We start from the raw sequence: 15,642 nt of genomic DNA, 5'->3' as shown, positions 1-15,642 counted from the left end.
GGCCACCATGTGGACCAGCATGGAGTTTGGCCTGTGTCCCCACTGTGGCCAGGTCTCAGTGGGGCACTCCAGAGATGGGTCAGGGGTCCCGACCCAGCCAAATGAGTAACAACAGCCAACTCTATTCCCGTAGAAGACCTGGCCAGGGACTCGAGGTTCACGCTGAACATATCACCGACGCGTACATACAGGCCCGCGCTGCCCGGAGCAACCCTGAGGAGGCGTCCGCAGGCAGGCCCGCGAAGCGCGCTTCAGAGCCACGGGAAGCGTGCGCGTGCCCAGGGCTGCTCACCGTACGATTTCCTGAGTCTGCCACAGGTGGCAAGGAGACACCACTTGCAGAACACAGCCCCGCTGAGAGTCGGAGTCCCACCGATGGCATGCTTGCTTCTCCCCAAACAGAACACGGATAAAGTCCCCTGTGCCGTAAACCATTCTGGCGCCGAAGCCCATGTGACAAATCAAAATGAAAACATTTTAGAAACGGGCTTGCTTTACCTCTTCCTACAAATGGAATGAGTTTTCAGGAATAAGGCTTCTTGTGTGCTACAGAGAGCTCTCCGATGAGCAGGAGGGGCGGGAGGTGGTTACAGGGAGGGGCGTGGCCCCGGAAACCTGTGGGAGGTTAACAGGGACAGAGTGGACCAGGCTGCGCTCTGCCCCCACACCTGCTCTCACCAATCTCTCTGGCCCAAGAGCCCATCAATAAAGTTTTCACATTCTGGTGTGAATGTGTAGATTTATTAATGAGCCATGAATTGTGCTTGTCCCCTTGTTGAGGCAGATACTGATACAGAAACTCAAGTTCCATGTGAAACGTGTGTGTGTGTCAGTTTCTCCACTAATAAAGTGAAGAGTATCCGTTCCTTTCAGGATTATATAAAAACTCATTCCATTTTTTGAGTGTGTGAAATTATTTCGAAAAACATGGGTACAGCAGATGTCAGAGTTCCTTTCATCTCTTTTTTACTTGGGTCTTCCCTATTCCTCACCTTCCTTTTCAACTTCAGCAAAATACGGTCAGGAGAGCATGAGGGTCGATATTTGGGGTGAAGAAAGGCCATTGCTATCCTCAAAAATGCTTTCACAGGCCAGCGCTCATCTGAACAAGTCCCTTTATTTTTACAACAGCTTCAGTTAATTTCTTGTCAATCAAATGGCCTGAGCAGGCCAGTACCTCTAAGGCTAGGATCTTGGAAACCATTGTTAGAAAATGCATAAGACACAAAATTTAAGAGTATGTACAAAGGAAGCCAATATGTGACAATGTAAGTATGGAAAATCACCATATAATTAAATAATTCATGGGCAATTGCAGGGGAGGGGGTTTGTCCTTCCTACACTGACACCGAGCCGCTAAAATCTCCTGGAGGGAAGTCCCCACTCAGCTGCTGGCACCCAGCTGCTTTCCATGCTGAGTTCCAAAGGAACAGAGGATGGACTGAAGAGAACTGAAATAAAATCCTCTTTCGCTTATTTAAAAATCCTAACATCATCTTTCTCCATCAGAGGTCTGAGTGCTTGGAATTAAGAGCTGGAAAGACACGCTGTTGTCATCAGCCACAGGACGAGGTGCTGCAGCGTCTGGGGGTGGGCACCACAATGACTATGCCGACAGGAGCAGCAGCATTTTAGAAAAAGACAACAGAGGTATTTCCACATAGCCTGGGAAAAGATACTGATCACAGCAGTATAAGAAAATGCCTGGATAATGTTGTCCTGGTGTAGAAAAGAGGTATTTACTGAGAAGGTCCCTGTGTGGGCTGCGGTCCTGACCAGCTTGGCCTTGGGAAGTCCCTCTCTCCCCCGGAGCCTCCGTTTCCCCCCCCCCTTTTTTTTTTTTTTTTAGTTTTTAAAGTCAATTTTTTTTATTTTTTATTTTTTTAACATTTGTTATTGATTTATAATCATTTTACAATGTTGTGTCAAATTCCAGTGTTCAGCACAATTTTTCAGTCATTCATGGACATATACACACTCATTGTCACATTTTTTTCTCAGTGATTTATCATAACATTTTGTGTATATTTCCCTGTGCTATACAGTGTAATCTTGTTTATCTATTCTACAATTTCCGTTTCCCCTTTTGGCAGGTGAACCCCTCCTTCCAGTTCTGTGCCGCTTCCAACTGAAACTGTGGGTGTGAGATTGGGTCTCCTCCCAAGCAACCACCCTGGTGCCCTGGCTGTACCGGCGGGTTTACGATCTGCCTCCCAGGGGAGGGCAAGGCAACAGGAGTTCTGCTGGTGGCAGGGAGCTGGGAGAGGCCAGTTTATGTGTGGGCCTGCCTCTCACTCATGGTGCATTTCCTCTTCTATTATCTTAGAGCCATTCAGATGGTTGCCTGGTTGACTTTGATTTCTTTAAACAACTCTACCCTTTCAGGTTTATAAAAACAAATCAGGTTTATGACTGATTTAAGCCAGAAAATCCCCCGATGGGAAGATCCTTAATGAGATGCTCTAAAGAGCACCCTCTAGGAAGAGCTGGAATTAACTGATTACTTGCAAGGTAATTGAGCAAAGTCAATGGGAAGATGATGCCGTTTGTGGGAACTGAGCTATGCTGCACTAGACACACACAGAGAAGCATGTGAACGCACACAGACGACTGCTGGGGAGGTGGAAAGGCCGGCATTAGCCACAGGGGCTGGGATGTCTCAGGAGCCCCCACTCCTGTGTGACCTCGGGGGAGTCATGTCCTTTCTCATTCGTCTCTCTTCCTCCTGCGAGGGGCCACCTTCTCTGTGGGGGTGAGTGGTGAGCTGCAGAACGGCAGGAAGGCCTGGAGGAGGGTCCTGCTGTCCTCATGGACATTTAGTGGTCTCTCCCAGCCCTAAAACCCCATGGGATTCTCTGTTTTTGTGGCTGAGCTGAAGGTGTAGTGTGGAAGGATGTTCAAATTTGAAATTCTTTGAGCCCGGCAACTTTGCAATGTTTTAATTGTTATCACTGCAAATTTACAAATTCCACTATGGTTTCTTGAACAGATTGTTAAACTAATCTATATAAATATTCAGAAATGTGGAAACATGAACTGATAGCATTTTTATTACACTATGTCAGTAGTCTGTCTTTGCGGTATTTTTATAACATCTCATGCCGCAAAGGGCAGTTTTTACATCCACTATTATCTACTAACAGAAGAGACTTGAAGGCATCTTAGAAGTTACAGATTTTCTATTTCTTCCCCAGCATGCTACGATATGAGAGACTGTGTCACAAAGGATCATCTAGAATGTGAGCTGTAAAAGTCAACTGGCAGAAAACAGTTTAGGAAACTCACTGGAGCCGCCGGCTGCGGGTCAGGCACTCTGACACCTGACGTCAGCTGCAGCGCTATCTAAGCAAAGGAGAGGGCATGACTGAGCGGAACTGCCAGGCCACTTGGAATTCACAAGCTCTCTGGGATTTGGCACAAGGAACCTAAGTAACCTGTAATAGCGACCGGGATAACGGCAGCTAACATTTATCACGTGCTTAACTGTGTGCCAGACACTGTTTATCCTTAGACAAAGATTCAGCCCTATCCTTAGTGCCAGGCAGGCACTAATATCATCAGCCCCACTTTACAGGTGAGCACACTGAGGCAATGAACAGAAGTAACACGCCCAAGGTCACACAGCCACAAGTGAGGGGGCGGAGATCTGAATCCACACACAGCGGGTACTCTTAGCAATTACCCTAGTTGCTTTATTTGGAAGTAAAAATTATTAAAAATAAAAAATTACTTAAAAATGATTACAAAACTTTTTTTAAGCTTTTAAAAAGTTCAACAGTAAGGGATCTGGGCTGTTTTAATCTATAATCCTGATGACTCGATTTGTTTCTGTACTCACTAGTTTTTACTCCATACAAGTATTTTAAATAAATTTTGGGGTTATTTATTTTCTTCCCTGAATTTGAATAAAGAATAATTAGAAAATGCGAAGTATGAGACTGAGGTTCTTCTAGTCTTGGCTTTGCCATGAAATTACTGAGTGAATTTGGTTGAGGCCTCAGCTTCCTCCCGTTTATTAGCGGTTCCTTTTTTTAACTAACACAGTTCAGCGTGTGCGAAGTGTCATTCTGCGAACTTAAGAGACGCTGCCTGGAAGAGCAGATGGCTAGGGCCCGTGGCCAAGGGGCTGCTTTCTCCAGCCTGGCTTTAAGGGCTGCATGCTACAGCTCCTCCTCCGCATCTTGGCGATGCACCAGTCTAGGATGTCACAGAGACATGCTTGAGTTGGCCAGCACCCAGGATATTTAGAAAGAAGAAAATAAAAACCTAAGGATAATCATGTTCTCTTAAGTAATATTAAACAAAAGCATGTTATGCTGCTTCTAATTTCCTCTGAAAGCACTTCTCATATTTGCAAAGAGAATGACAACTTGAATGTGTCAGCCCGTCATCCTTCCCGATGTGATGTGTGGGCTGGTAGTTCATCACAAAATCATCCAGTTTATAGGAACCAGTTAAGTTTCAGTGCCAACTCTTATTCTCACGCAGCAAGATGCCAGCTAACCATGATGTGTATGTGTTAGTGTCCTGAAATTACAGTGATATTGTTATTCTAAGGTATTCAACGGAAGCAAAGGGTGGAAGGTCCTCATTAATCAGATGCATTCAACAATCCTATTGTTTAGGGAAAACAAGATGTGAATATTTCCGAAAATCGCTATTTTTAAGAAGTATAATCACTTCTGTTTTTTCAGTCTGCTGCGCAAATGCATGGAGACCATAAAGAGATTAATAAATTATTTGGTAACTTTCTACCCCAAACAGTATGGTTTCTTCCCCCAAATTATTTATTCATTTGCATATTCAAAACTACTTATCAGGGGCCTGCCAGGCACAAAGAACTTGAAAAGACAAATTCTCAATCTCTGCTATAAAATTGAAAAAAAAAAAAAGGTTTTGAAGGCCTACCAACCTCTGCAATTCTATTTTTTAAATATCAAGAAATAGTCATCTTAGTAATAATTGTGGTGTGTATTAAATGTGGATATTTATTAAATAGAATTGAAAACTGACTTGTTCGTTGTTGCTCTAAAAATGTCAGCTCCCGCCTCTGCCCCTCTCCTCCCCTTTGCAATGCAACTATGCCTTCAAATAGCATTCTTTAAAAGGCGGCTTTATGGCTTTGGAGGAAGAGGCTGATTTCACAGCCAGTTTTGCCACTGCTATGGAAAACAGAGTGCACATGCAAGCCAGCTGAAGTCATGCGGACTGCAAGGATCAGGGCCGCGGGGGCCTCCACTGCTGCTGTCAAATTGCAATTGGAAACAGCTTTTCCAAAGTACGGCATGAGAAATCAGGAATTCCTGTCCACAGCTCTGCAACCCGCTGGGTTTTTAATCAGGCTTGGTACAACCCATTAGAGATCAGAAATACGAAAATCATGATGAAACCAAACAAGAGTATCTTCTGGTTTCCAAGTTTTGTTCTGCCTGGATCCCTTCCAAGCCTGAAATGATTGTCACTCACCAGTTAATAGGGGAACAGTTCCTGCCTAGGGACAGGAGCGCCAGGAAGGCTGGACCCAAAGGTAGGACAGGCTCAGTTCAGTGACCTTCCTTCTGTCTAATTCCTGGATGTGCAAACTAACTGCTCAAATTCTTAACCTTATCTCAGTGACTCCAACTGCATCCATCATTTAGGGATAAAGTAACTTTTGCAGAGATTACAGAAAAGCTATTTAGAATATTAATAAACTAGAACTGTTCAATGAAAGTTTTTTTTTTTTTTTGGCACTACAACTTTGAAGGGAAGAATCTACTCTTGGGAAAGCAAGCTCAAGTCAGTAATTTAGTTTAAAAAATTAAAAACTTTCAGGATTTGGTTTGAGATTAATCCAGATACAGCCCAATTTCCCACACCTCTGTCTGGATCTAGAAGCTAAGAAAAGGTGGAAAATCCAGAGGTCAGTTATTGTGATGTCCCTTTCATTTGTCAACTTTTCAATGACCTTTGAGACACAATCACTAAGGTAGGAAAACTAATTAATCAGAGAGTTGTTAAAAAATGACCTTATCAGATAAATTACCAGCATACGTGTTACACACAAGTCACTCATTCTGATCGTGATACAATGCTGTGTTACATGTGGGTTAGATAACACCCAAAAGTGGGCTGGCGGTAGTGTTCACCTTGAAAGATTGATTCTTAATTAAAATTCCCTCACATGAATGATTTCTAGATAAGGAAGAAGCTGTGATCTGATTTTTTTTTTCTTTTACTTGCCTAAGAGGTTCCAGTCAAATTCCATCAATTCAATGAAATTTCCCCTGGTCCCCATGAGTCAGCTAATTTCTCTTTTGTCGTCCACAGCAAGTTTCTGGGCCCTCCCTTCAGCACAGAACACTCTGTGCAATATAGGTAGTTGCTAGTAGGTGAATATCAGATGCTGGGCTGTTTTCCCAAATGCAGTGATTATGTCTTATTTATTTCTGAAGCCCTCCTCTTCCCTGTTTTGGAATTAAAACCTAGAACTGAATTCAAAACAAAACAAAACAAACAAAAAACCTTCTATTGTTTAAAATGTAGTATTAATTTGTTACAGACGAAGATGTTTTCATAAAAAAAGGATAGCAAAATGATGGACAAAATGTCAGAGAGGAGACGAAAGCGCAAGGGGCAGCACTACATGCAAACTGGATGCTCAGCAAAGGTAACCTAATGCTCTGAAACAGCACCGACCATCACCATAAAGCTTGTCCCAAACTGGAGCAAATTTAGACTTGTTAGGACATTCTTTAAGAAGCAGCCATCAATTTTTGGATAAAAATTTTAAAAAATTGTCTTCTAATAAGAGCAATTTCTTAACAGCACCTTAGAGACCTGCTTAATGAAAAAATCTAGCTATGTTTTGGAGAAATTTTCATTGAGAATGATCAAATCAAGAAAAAACACTTGGTTAACTCTAAATTAACAAGAATATTCCACCATGTAGGCCTCACCTCAATGTGGCAATGAAATCTATTTGTTAAGAGCAATAAGGCTTGGACAGCCCTTACCTTCATGAATATACATCTTTTGAGCATCTTCAGGATGAAGTAACCCCAGTAAACATGAAGGACTTGCAGGATCATGAGGTGTAGGTTGAGGAAGATGTATGAAAAGAAAGGCTCAAGGTAGTGTAGAGGCAGAATCAGCGTGCAATACAAAATCCTGAAAACCAAACAGATGAGAGCACTTCATTACAGTCAAAGGACTTGTGAATTTTCAATGAGAACACTCATTTTATTCCCAAGGCATGTAACATTTATTTCATTTCTAAGGCTGTCCAGGAAAGTCTCAAGAGAAAATAAAATATTATCTTTTATATCATTATTGGCAAGCCACACACACACACACACACACACACACACACACACAGTCTGCCTCCTGGGAGAAAAATTAAAGTAAATGGAATTTTCACTGCCACACTGCCTACGCTCCAGTGTTTCTCTACCTCGGTTTCCTCCCCGCAAAGAGAAAGAGCGTGCCCTAGCCCTTCTGGGGCTGCAGAACACGAGACCGTGCACGTGGATGTGGTGTTATTTCTGCCTTTTGACACCATCTCATTTATTTGGCATCAAAAGTGAATGGGAATTCTACAGGAGTACATTTTCCAGACAAAAGAGGCTTTTAAAGAAGCAAACTTTCTATTATTACTTCCACTTTCTAAAGTGAATTGCATAGTTTATTAATGTCACAAACAGACTTCTGGATACAATTTGACCTGCCCTCAGTGGCCAGGATCCACAGTGCCTTCAGCTACAACTGCAGGATGAAGGGCTATCTGTTGTCTCCCCAGACTTCATACACTACTACGATTTTAGGGTTCCTGGATAGGTTTGTTTTAAAGTATATTATCCCAATTATAAAAATAATTTATTCATTTAATAGGGAAAGTAAGAAAGTTGCTCATGAAACCACCATTTTAAACAAATAATACTGCAATTTTTGTGTATTATCTTCTAGTTTTTTCATACATATATTTATTTTATGTTTAAAATTAAATGTCTAGTAAAACTGACTATTTTGGTGTGCAGTTCTTTGAATTATATGCATAGATTTGTGTAACCATCACCACAATTAGTGTATACTCCTAAACCTGAGATTACTGTTCCAAGGTGTACATTAAATGTATATAAATTCAAGGTTATATTAAAAGCTGTTAAGACTTTGCCAGATTATTTTCCAAAATTGTAACAATTTACAAGGCTACCAGCAATTTTCGAGAGAAGAGTTTCATTGAATCCCCAACCTGTATCAAGGAGTTTTAAAATTTGCTAATTAAAAAAACAACTATTTCAATTTGCATTATTTGCAATCTTTGGCTGTTCCCTTTGACAGTCCACTTGGTAGCTCTGTTTCCTTTCTTTTGAGTTATCAGTTCAAGATCTTTATCAATTTCAAAAGCAATGATATGAACTCTGAGCTCAATATAACAAAGACAACAGCCATTTACCCATTTTACTTATGTAAATTTTTTTTAGAAACTTTGGAATCACAGAAAATATAAAGAGGTTAAGTAAACATCACCAAAAACCTCACAACTCACAGGTGACCCAGTACATACTGTGTTTGGTGAATATAATTTAAGACATCTTTCCTAAAAATACATTCTTTAAGGTGTTTTTTCCTTCCTCTTCCCCATTACCGTGTGATTTTATATAACAGAGATCACACTATGCTTGTGATTTTGTACCCTGCTTTTATCACTTAATAATATGTTACAGAGAGCTTTCCATGTCAACGAATATATTTATAAACCAGTGGTCAGCAAATATCTCCGCAAAGGCACAGATAGTAAATATTTCAGGCCTCTGGGCCACTTAGTCTCGGTTGCAACTATTCAACTGGCCATTGTAGTGGGAAACCAGCTATAGACAATATATATCAATTAGTGGGTGTCACAGTGTGTCAATAAAACTATACTAACATAAACAGTCAGTGAACTGGATTTGGCCTGTGAGCCGTGGTTTGCCAACCCCTACCATATAGCCTCCTATGTAATAGCTGCACAGAAATCCATTTATAGATATCACAGCTTACTTAACCAATCCCTTATATTGATAGACACTCAAGTTGTTTCCAAATTTTCACTACATTGTAAAGAACACTGTGAGAGTTACTTGTAAGTAAAAGACATTTTGATAACATTGTTCGATTACTTCCTTAGAATAGCTAAACTTCTGAATCGAAGAGAATATTCACTTTACACTTTGGAGTATACTGCCAGACTGCTTTCCAGCAAGACTGTACCAATTTACAGTCTTGCGCCCAGTGGATGAGAGCATCTCCTTCCCCAGATCTTGACCAACATTGCACTTTGTCAGCCTCTGCCTAAAACAGCATCACATTGTTTATACTTATATTTTAATTTCTTGTGAAGATACATATATATATGGGGGCGTTGGTGATTTATACTTTTATACTGTGATTTATACTTTTGTGAATTGCTTCTTCATGATATTTATCCATTTTTCTCTTGGGGTGTTTATATTTCCTGTTGATTCCCATGTGCTTTTTATGTATTAAGGGCAACGACATTATTTTGTAATCATGTTTAGTAACATCACATAGTCTGGTTCTTTCAATCTTTATGTTTTTTTTGGAAAATCAATTTTTTAATATTTTTGTAACCAGATTTATCAATTGCTTCCTTTAAAGCTAGCCTCTGTGTCATGCTTTAAGAGGTCTTTCTCACCCTCAATGCTATAAAATATAGTTTCCTAAAACCATGGCTCTACCACTTAAACTCTTGGCTCTGTGTAACCTTGAGTCATTTCCTTGCTCATTTTCTCAGTTGTCAAATGGAAGCAATGAATACCTATTTATTCATTCAATAGACATTTATTAAGCATCTGCCATCGCGCTACCTAGCACTCTGTGGGAGCCAAAAATATAGCATTGAATAAGACAGACTGAAATTCCTGAACTAGCAGGGCACTACATTCTGATGCCCACATTCCCAGGGATTAAAGAAAATAATATACATAAAGCACATTCGCCGTCCTGATTTGCTGGGGCTTTAAGCATGAGTGCCTTTTTCTGTACTCTCTCAGTCTAGAATCTCCTTCCTCTCCCCTTCAACTGAAGCTCTTCTCGTCTATCAGAGCATGGACCCCTCCACGACAAAATCTCTGTGCTATTCTGATCACCTCTGAATTTATAACTTGCCTCTAGGCCCCCCTGCTACCAGCTTCCTTAGAGTGTTCGGTAGTGACAGCTGTTGTACGAGCTGACTCCTCACTAGCTGGCAAGCTTTACAAAGGCAGTGACCATGATGCCTGCATCTCTGTATCCTCCCATCACCTGGCCCAGGGCCTGGCCCCTTACTTGGTCCCCTACTGGGAATTTGTCAGTGTCAAAATTAACAAAGGAACACACTCAAAAATATGTCCTTTACATATTCTACCAGAGAATGCAAATAATTACCTAAACATATAATCAAGCTCACAGTGGTCCGTGCAAAGAAAGAAAGAAAAGGACAGGGAGCATATTTCAGGGTGCTGAGTGAACTGAAGTTTCCTTCTTCCCTCCAGCTGAAGGGAAGACACAGAAAAGAGGGTTCCAGGTGGAGGGGCCGACATGTACAAAGCCGTCAGGTGGAGGCATCGCAGAAAAGTCAAGGGCTAAAAGAAGACCAGTGTGGCTTCAGGGACAGGAGTGGCCGGGAGGGTGATGTAAGGTGAAGCTGGAGAGGTGAATGTAGCCATCTCCTGCTGACCTTGAAAGTCAAGGTCAGGGGCGCAGCCTTCCTTGGAAGAGCTTTGGGAAACTTTGCCGGTCTTACAAAGAATCGTCAGAGCTGGGCTTCAGGGCTGAGGCTGCTGTCTCCTCTCCTGGTAACCTGTACCACCTCCAGTTCCCTGGGTAGAACTAACCCCACCTCTCCGACTGGGAGGCTGCAGAGAAACACACAGCCAGCTTTGCAAACTGTAGTGTCCTAGAAATGGAAGCGACTGCCATTAAGATAGAATGTCTTCAGAGAGAGCCGAGCCCTGGCAGAGAGGAGAGGTCAAGGGCACAGGCACCGGAGCCAGCGGGATTTGGACCGTGGGTTCCCCATGGTCTTCAGCAAGTTGCATAGCCTCTCTGGGCTTCAGTTTCTTCAGTAAAATGAAAACAGCATTCACTTCGTCAGGTTGTTGGGAGGGTTAAGTGAGTTGACAAATGGGAAGAGCTCAGCAAGGTGGAAGCACTCAAAAATGGTGGTCAAGACATTACCATTACCACCACGAAGGCGGTGACGACCTTCCCCCTCCACGCCCCTTCCTACTGCAGAGGGCACAGGTAGTAACACCGAGAGGGCAACAGCCAGGGAGGGTGCTGCTGAGCTGGCTGGATTTTCTGCTTGGCAGGGAGAAGGAGGAAGTGGATTTGGAGAGGGGGAGCAGGCTCAGCAGGAGTAGGGACCTTGTTCTGCGTGAGGACAGAAGGGATGGGAGGTCCAGGAAGCGGAGAGGAGTTACTCCTGGGAGGGAGTAGCCATCGCGGCCCTGGGGACGGCTGTTAAGGGGCTGCAGTTACATTTTCAGGACTTCCTTCTATGAGTCTGACTGTCCTCACTAAAGAATGGTCCAATTTCTCAACCTCAATTTCTTCTCCTCCTTTGCTAAAAGAAGAATTGGAAGACAAAAAACAAAATATATCTGCCCTTTTCAATTCTGGCCCAGGCACATGTGCATGATGTGTGCCGGCACATGTGTGAACACACAAATGCTTGTACAGTTACAGACCCTGTGGAATCTCTCCTTTCACAGAGAATATCCCTCAGTGCCTAGGATGGCTCTGCTCCATCCACTGGCCTTTAATCTGTCCAAACGGATACGTGACTACCAGACTATGGGCTGCAAACCTCGGCCTTTTCCTTATTTGGGGTTTTGTTTCCCATCTTCACACTTTCAATTGCTGGAGTTTACATGGTTTGAAAAAAATTACAATGTTGGTATAAATAGTAGTTGGTTTTGCGGCCACCAAAAGTTTTATTTTTTTCTAATGAAAGGTAAAGGTCTTTTTAACTTGTTAACTGTAGGTGTGAATATTAAGCCTTTTCAGAATGACAAACATTGGTTCTACTGGCGAGTAACGGCCCACCTTTATTTTAGAGATGTCATATTTCAAAGTGACTGTGTCATTGAAGAAAACATAATAAATACTTAGGGAAGGCAAACAATGCCTGCTCTTAGTCACCCAATTTAGCAACTTAATTGGAAACATATCTGTGTTGTGTTTCAAATGTCCTGTTTCTAGTTTTGGTTCTCTAATAACTAGCTGTGTGATCCTGGAAATATCTCAACTCCTCACTTGAAAACCAAACAGGGTCTAAACGCTGCAACAATGTCTATGACAGGAAAGGCAAGAAGGAGCAAGAACTGCTCCAGGCAGGTGACAGCTGAACGCAGAGTGTGATCCTGGGCCAGATCCGGCAGAGAAGGAAGAAGGCAGCAAAAGGAATTATTGGATCAACTGACAACACTGAGGCACGATGGCAGACCGCTATGGTTCCTGGAACTGGTAACTCTACTGTGATTCTGTAAAAGAATGTCCTTGTCCTTAGGAAATACACACTGAAGTATGAACGATTAAAAGGACATGATGGTTGCAACTTTCAAATGGTTCCAAAAAATGTATATATATACATACACACGCACATGTGAGCACGTGTGTGTGTGTGTGTGTGTATGTGTGTGTGTGTGTTGAGATAGAAAGAAAGAGAAACAGAAAAAGAAAAAAAAAAAAACAAAGCAAACAGGGGAAACACTAACTGGTAAATAAAGGAAACATGTAAGAGTTCTCTGGGATATAGTTGAAATTACCCTGCAAGCTTGAAATTATTTCCAAACAAATAAATGAATAAAGGGGTTGGACTAAATTATGAATAAGGCCCCTCATTCTAAACCTTGCGGTTGGAAGGCAGGGCCTGATGTAACCGTCTTCCCCAGGTGGACAAGCAGCCTCAGCAGTGCCTGGTGTGTGCGTGCAGCGGGAAGCTGCCCTGAGGACTCCCTGTGGGACAAGACGCTGAACAAACACTTGCAGTGACATTCATCGTCTCCGCCATCAGCTGTGGGACTGGAAAGTCTCGTTCCCAGATATGTGCCTCCAGAAGAGGCTCCAGGGGCCACCCTCCGCTGGGGACTGGTGGGCACGGCGCCGTCCCCGGAGGCAGGGCAGCCCGCCTAGCACCCTGAGACCCACCGCTCAGAACCGAGGCCCCACTCTTGTCTCCCTCTGATGAACACCAGTTCAGAGCACGGCTGGAACTTGTATTTTCTCCTCTTAAAACTGTCTTCTCCAACAGCCATGTCAAGTGCCTCCATGGTCTTACTGTCTGCAAAATTCCCCTTCACAGGAGGCTTTTCAAGGTACCATTTTTCCAGGGCCAGAGAGACCTGGATCATCAAAAGATGAAGCCCTAAGTCCTGTGAACCGTTGTGGGGGGAAACTAAGTTACCACTAGCACAGACACCCTTGGAAGTAAGGAATCTATTTATTTATTATTCACAGTTGGAAATGTTTTATTTATTTATTTGTTTGTTTGTTTATTCATTCATTCATTCATTCTTTGGAACAATCAAAAAACATGGATCAGTATTAATAGTCTTCAAATATATGAATAAGGTGATGGATACAAAGATCTCTTCTACTGCCGTTATGAACGCCTGCAGGCAAGGAGCTGCGTCTCACCCACCCGTGGGCCCCTCACAACGTTTAGCGGTGCTGAGTTCCAGAACCGGGGCCATCAGCCAGCACTGACCCCTGCAGACTGCAGCTGAAACAGTGGCCCTTCCCTTCAGACCAAGCAGCCTGCACTCAATCATGATCAGCTCCTTTATTTATGGAGGAGAGCTGTCAGGAGTCAGAGAAGCCGTTCACCTGACCTTCGGAGGGTCCTTCTAGTCGAATGATTCTCAGATGGCATTTGTGTAACATTCAAGTGATAGACACATCCAATAACTCAAAAATATAGAAACCCTTATTTTAATACAGCAGTTGGGAATACAATGTGAAAAACATAAGCCTGAGATTTAAATGGTTCTGAATTAAAATGCAAATAAATGGGGAAACCAGGAAATTAGGTTAAAGCAGTTTGGCCAATGCCAATTAGAAATTCTACCTAATATTGACAGTAACAATGTTTAGAAAATCGAGGTAATTAACTCTTGCTGACATGACTGAGAATCGGCTAAATAAGATCCCCGAAAAGAGCAGAATGATAGGAGAAAGGAGGACACAGTTGTACAGACACAAAAGGGGACTCATGAGGGGAAAGCAAATCTGCTCGAGGCGGAGGGAGGAGGGAGAGAAAGACAAGCGCGGGGTAAGACTCCAGCTCTCCTCCTCGAGGTTTTCAGACATATTTCCCATCCCGCCCAGCCCCTTGTCTCAGCACAAAATGTGCAACAAAGGCCGCTGAGAACAGAGTGACAGACTGCAAACCACAGCAGCTCTTCAGTGCCTGAGGCCTGATGCAGGCCTGCTGTCTACACGTTGTTTGGTCCATGGTAAATTCCTATCAAATCTGGACTAATAAAATGTCCTTGAAAAGTGAGTCTGCAGAGTTGCAAGTTTTAGACAGATGGTTGGAGCCAGACTAACAATAAGGAACTGAGTTTTCCTCTCTGGCAAGGCAAGATGGTTGTGTAACACAACCAAGCTGATGGGAAGGCTACGTAAGCCAGAGTAATACACTGCAACTGATTTTCAAAAACCACAGAAAACCTCTCTCTTAAACTTGTAATATCTTAGTAAGGTTTTCCTTAACCTTCCAAACAATGAAAATCAATCAACGTCAGGATAGAAAAATTTTTACCCACAGAAAGTGTTTACAGTCAAGTCGGTTAATACTAGTTTATTTGCAGCCAACTCCCTGAAGACAGCAAACAGTGATATTGGTGGCCCTCTGCAGTAGGCTGGTGAATTCAGCAAAGTATTAAGATCAAGCAGATGCCAAATGCATATAACTAATACTCTTTGAAATCCAGAAATGCTGGCAAGAGAATGAGTTCTTGAGTCTAGGATTTTTAAAGTGGAGGTTGTGGGGGAAAGTGAAACGCCACCTCCCAATCACTCAACCCCAACACAATGCTTGACTGTCTACGGGGCAAGAGCAAGCTTGTTTGTGACTTTTGAGACGTCATGAGCAGGTCTGAGGTGAATGTCCTTCGCTGCTGAGTTAGAAGTCAGCTACAGCAGGCAGAGCTTCTCAGAGAGTTCCCCAGGCTGAGAACTCCCCTGGTGAGTGCTTTTCAAATATGTCCACAAATTCTTTGAAACTACTCCCATCAAGAAACAGAGTCTAATTTTCCTTCCCTTAAATGTGAGCTGGACTTAGTGACCTGGATCCAATGAAGAAAATGAGGCTGGAAGTGACCTGCTGTGACTTCTGAAGCTGGGTTATAACAGGACGCACAGCACCTGCCAGGCTCTCTCTTGAGCTGCTCACCCTTGAACTCCAGCTGCTGTGCTGTGAGGAGGAGGCCAGGCCAACGGGGGACACAGGCGGGTGTTCCAGCCGATAGGTCCAGCTGAGGTCCCAGCCCACAATCAGCATCAAACAACTAATCTTATGCGTGTTACCTCAACCACGTGAGTGAGGAAGCCCTCAAGAAAATGCCAGCTCTTACCGCCCAGCCACCATTTGACTGTGACCACAGGAGTGAAAAT

At 43.0% G+C, this 15,642-nt stretch overlaps 1 protein-coding gene across 3 annotated transcripts in view; it reads right to left on the bottom strand.

Moving 5' to 3' along the window:
- Positions 1 to 15,642, bottom strand: part of CERS3 (ceramide synthase 3) — a 99,689-nt gene that overhangs the window by 18,836 nt on the left and 65,211 nt on the right. For all 3 annotated transcript variants that reach the window (XM_072950688.1, XM_072950687.1, XM_006211494.4), the window contains one exon: positions 6,996 to 7,149. In XM_072950688.1, the coding sequence (XP_072806789.1) occupies positions 6,996 to 7,149 (154 nt within the window). The remainder of the gene's footprint in view (positions 1 to 6,995; positions 7,150 to 15,642) is intronic.

The sequence above is a fragment of the Vicugna pacos genome, chromosome 27 (genome assembly GCF_048564905.1).
Source record: "Vicugna pacos chromosome 27, VicPac4, whole genome shotgun sequence".
Taxonomy (NCBI): domain Eukaryota; kingdom Metazoa; phylum Chordata; class Mammalia; order Artiodactyla; family Camelidae; genus Vicugna; species Vicugna pacos.
The sequence above is the reverse complement of the archived record's forward strand: the minus strand, read 5'-3'. Positions and strand labels throughout refer to the sequence as shown.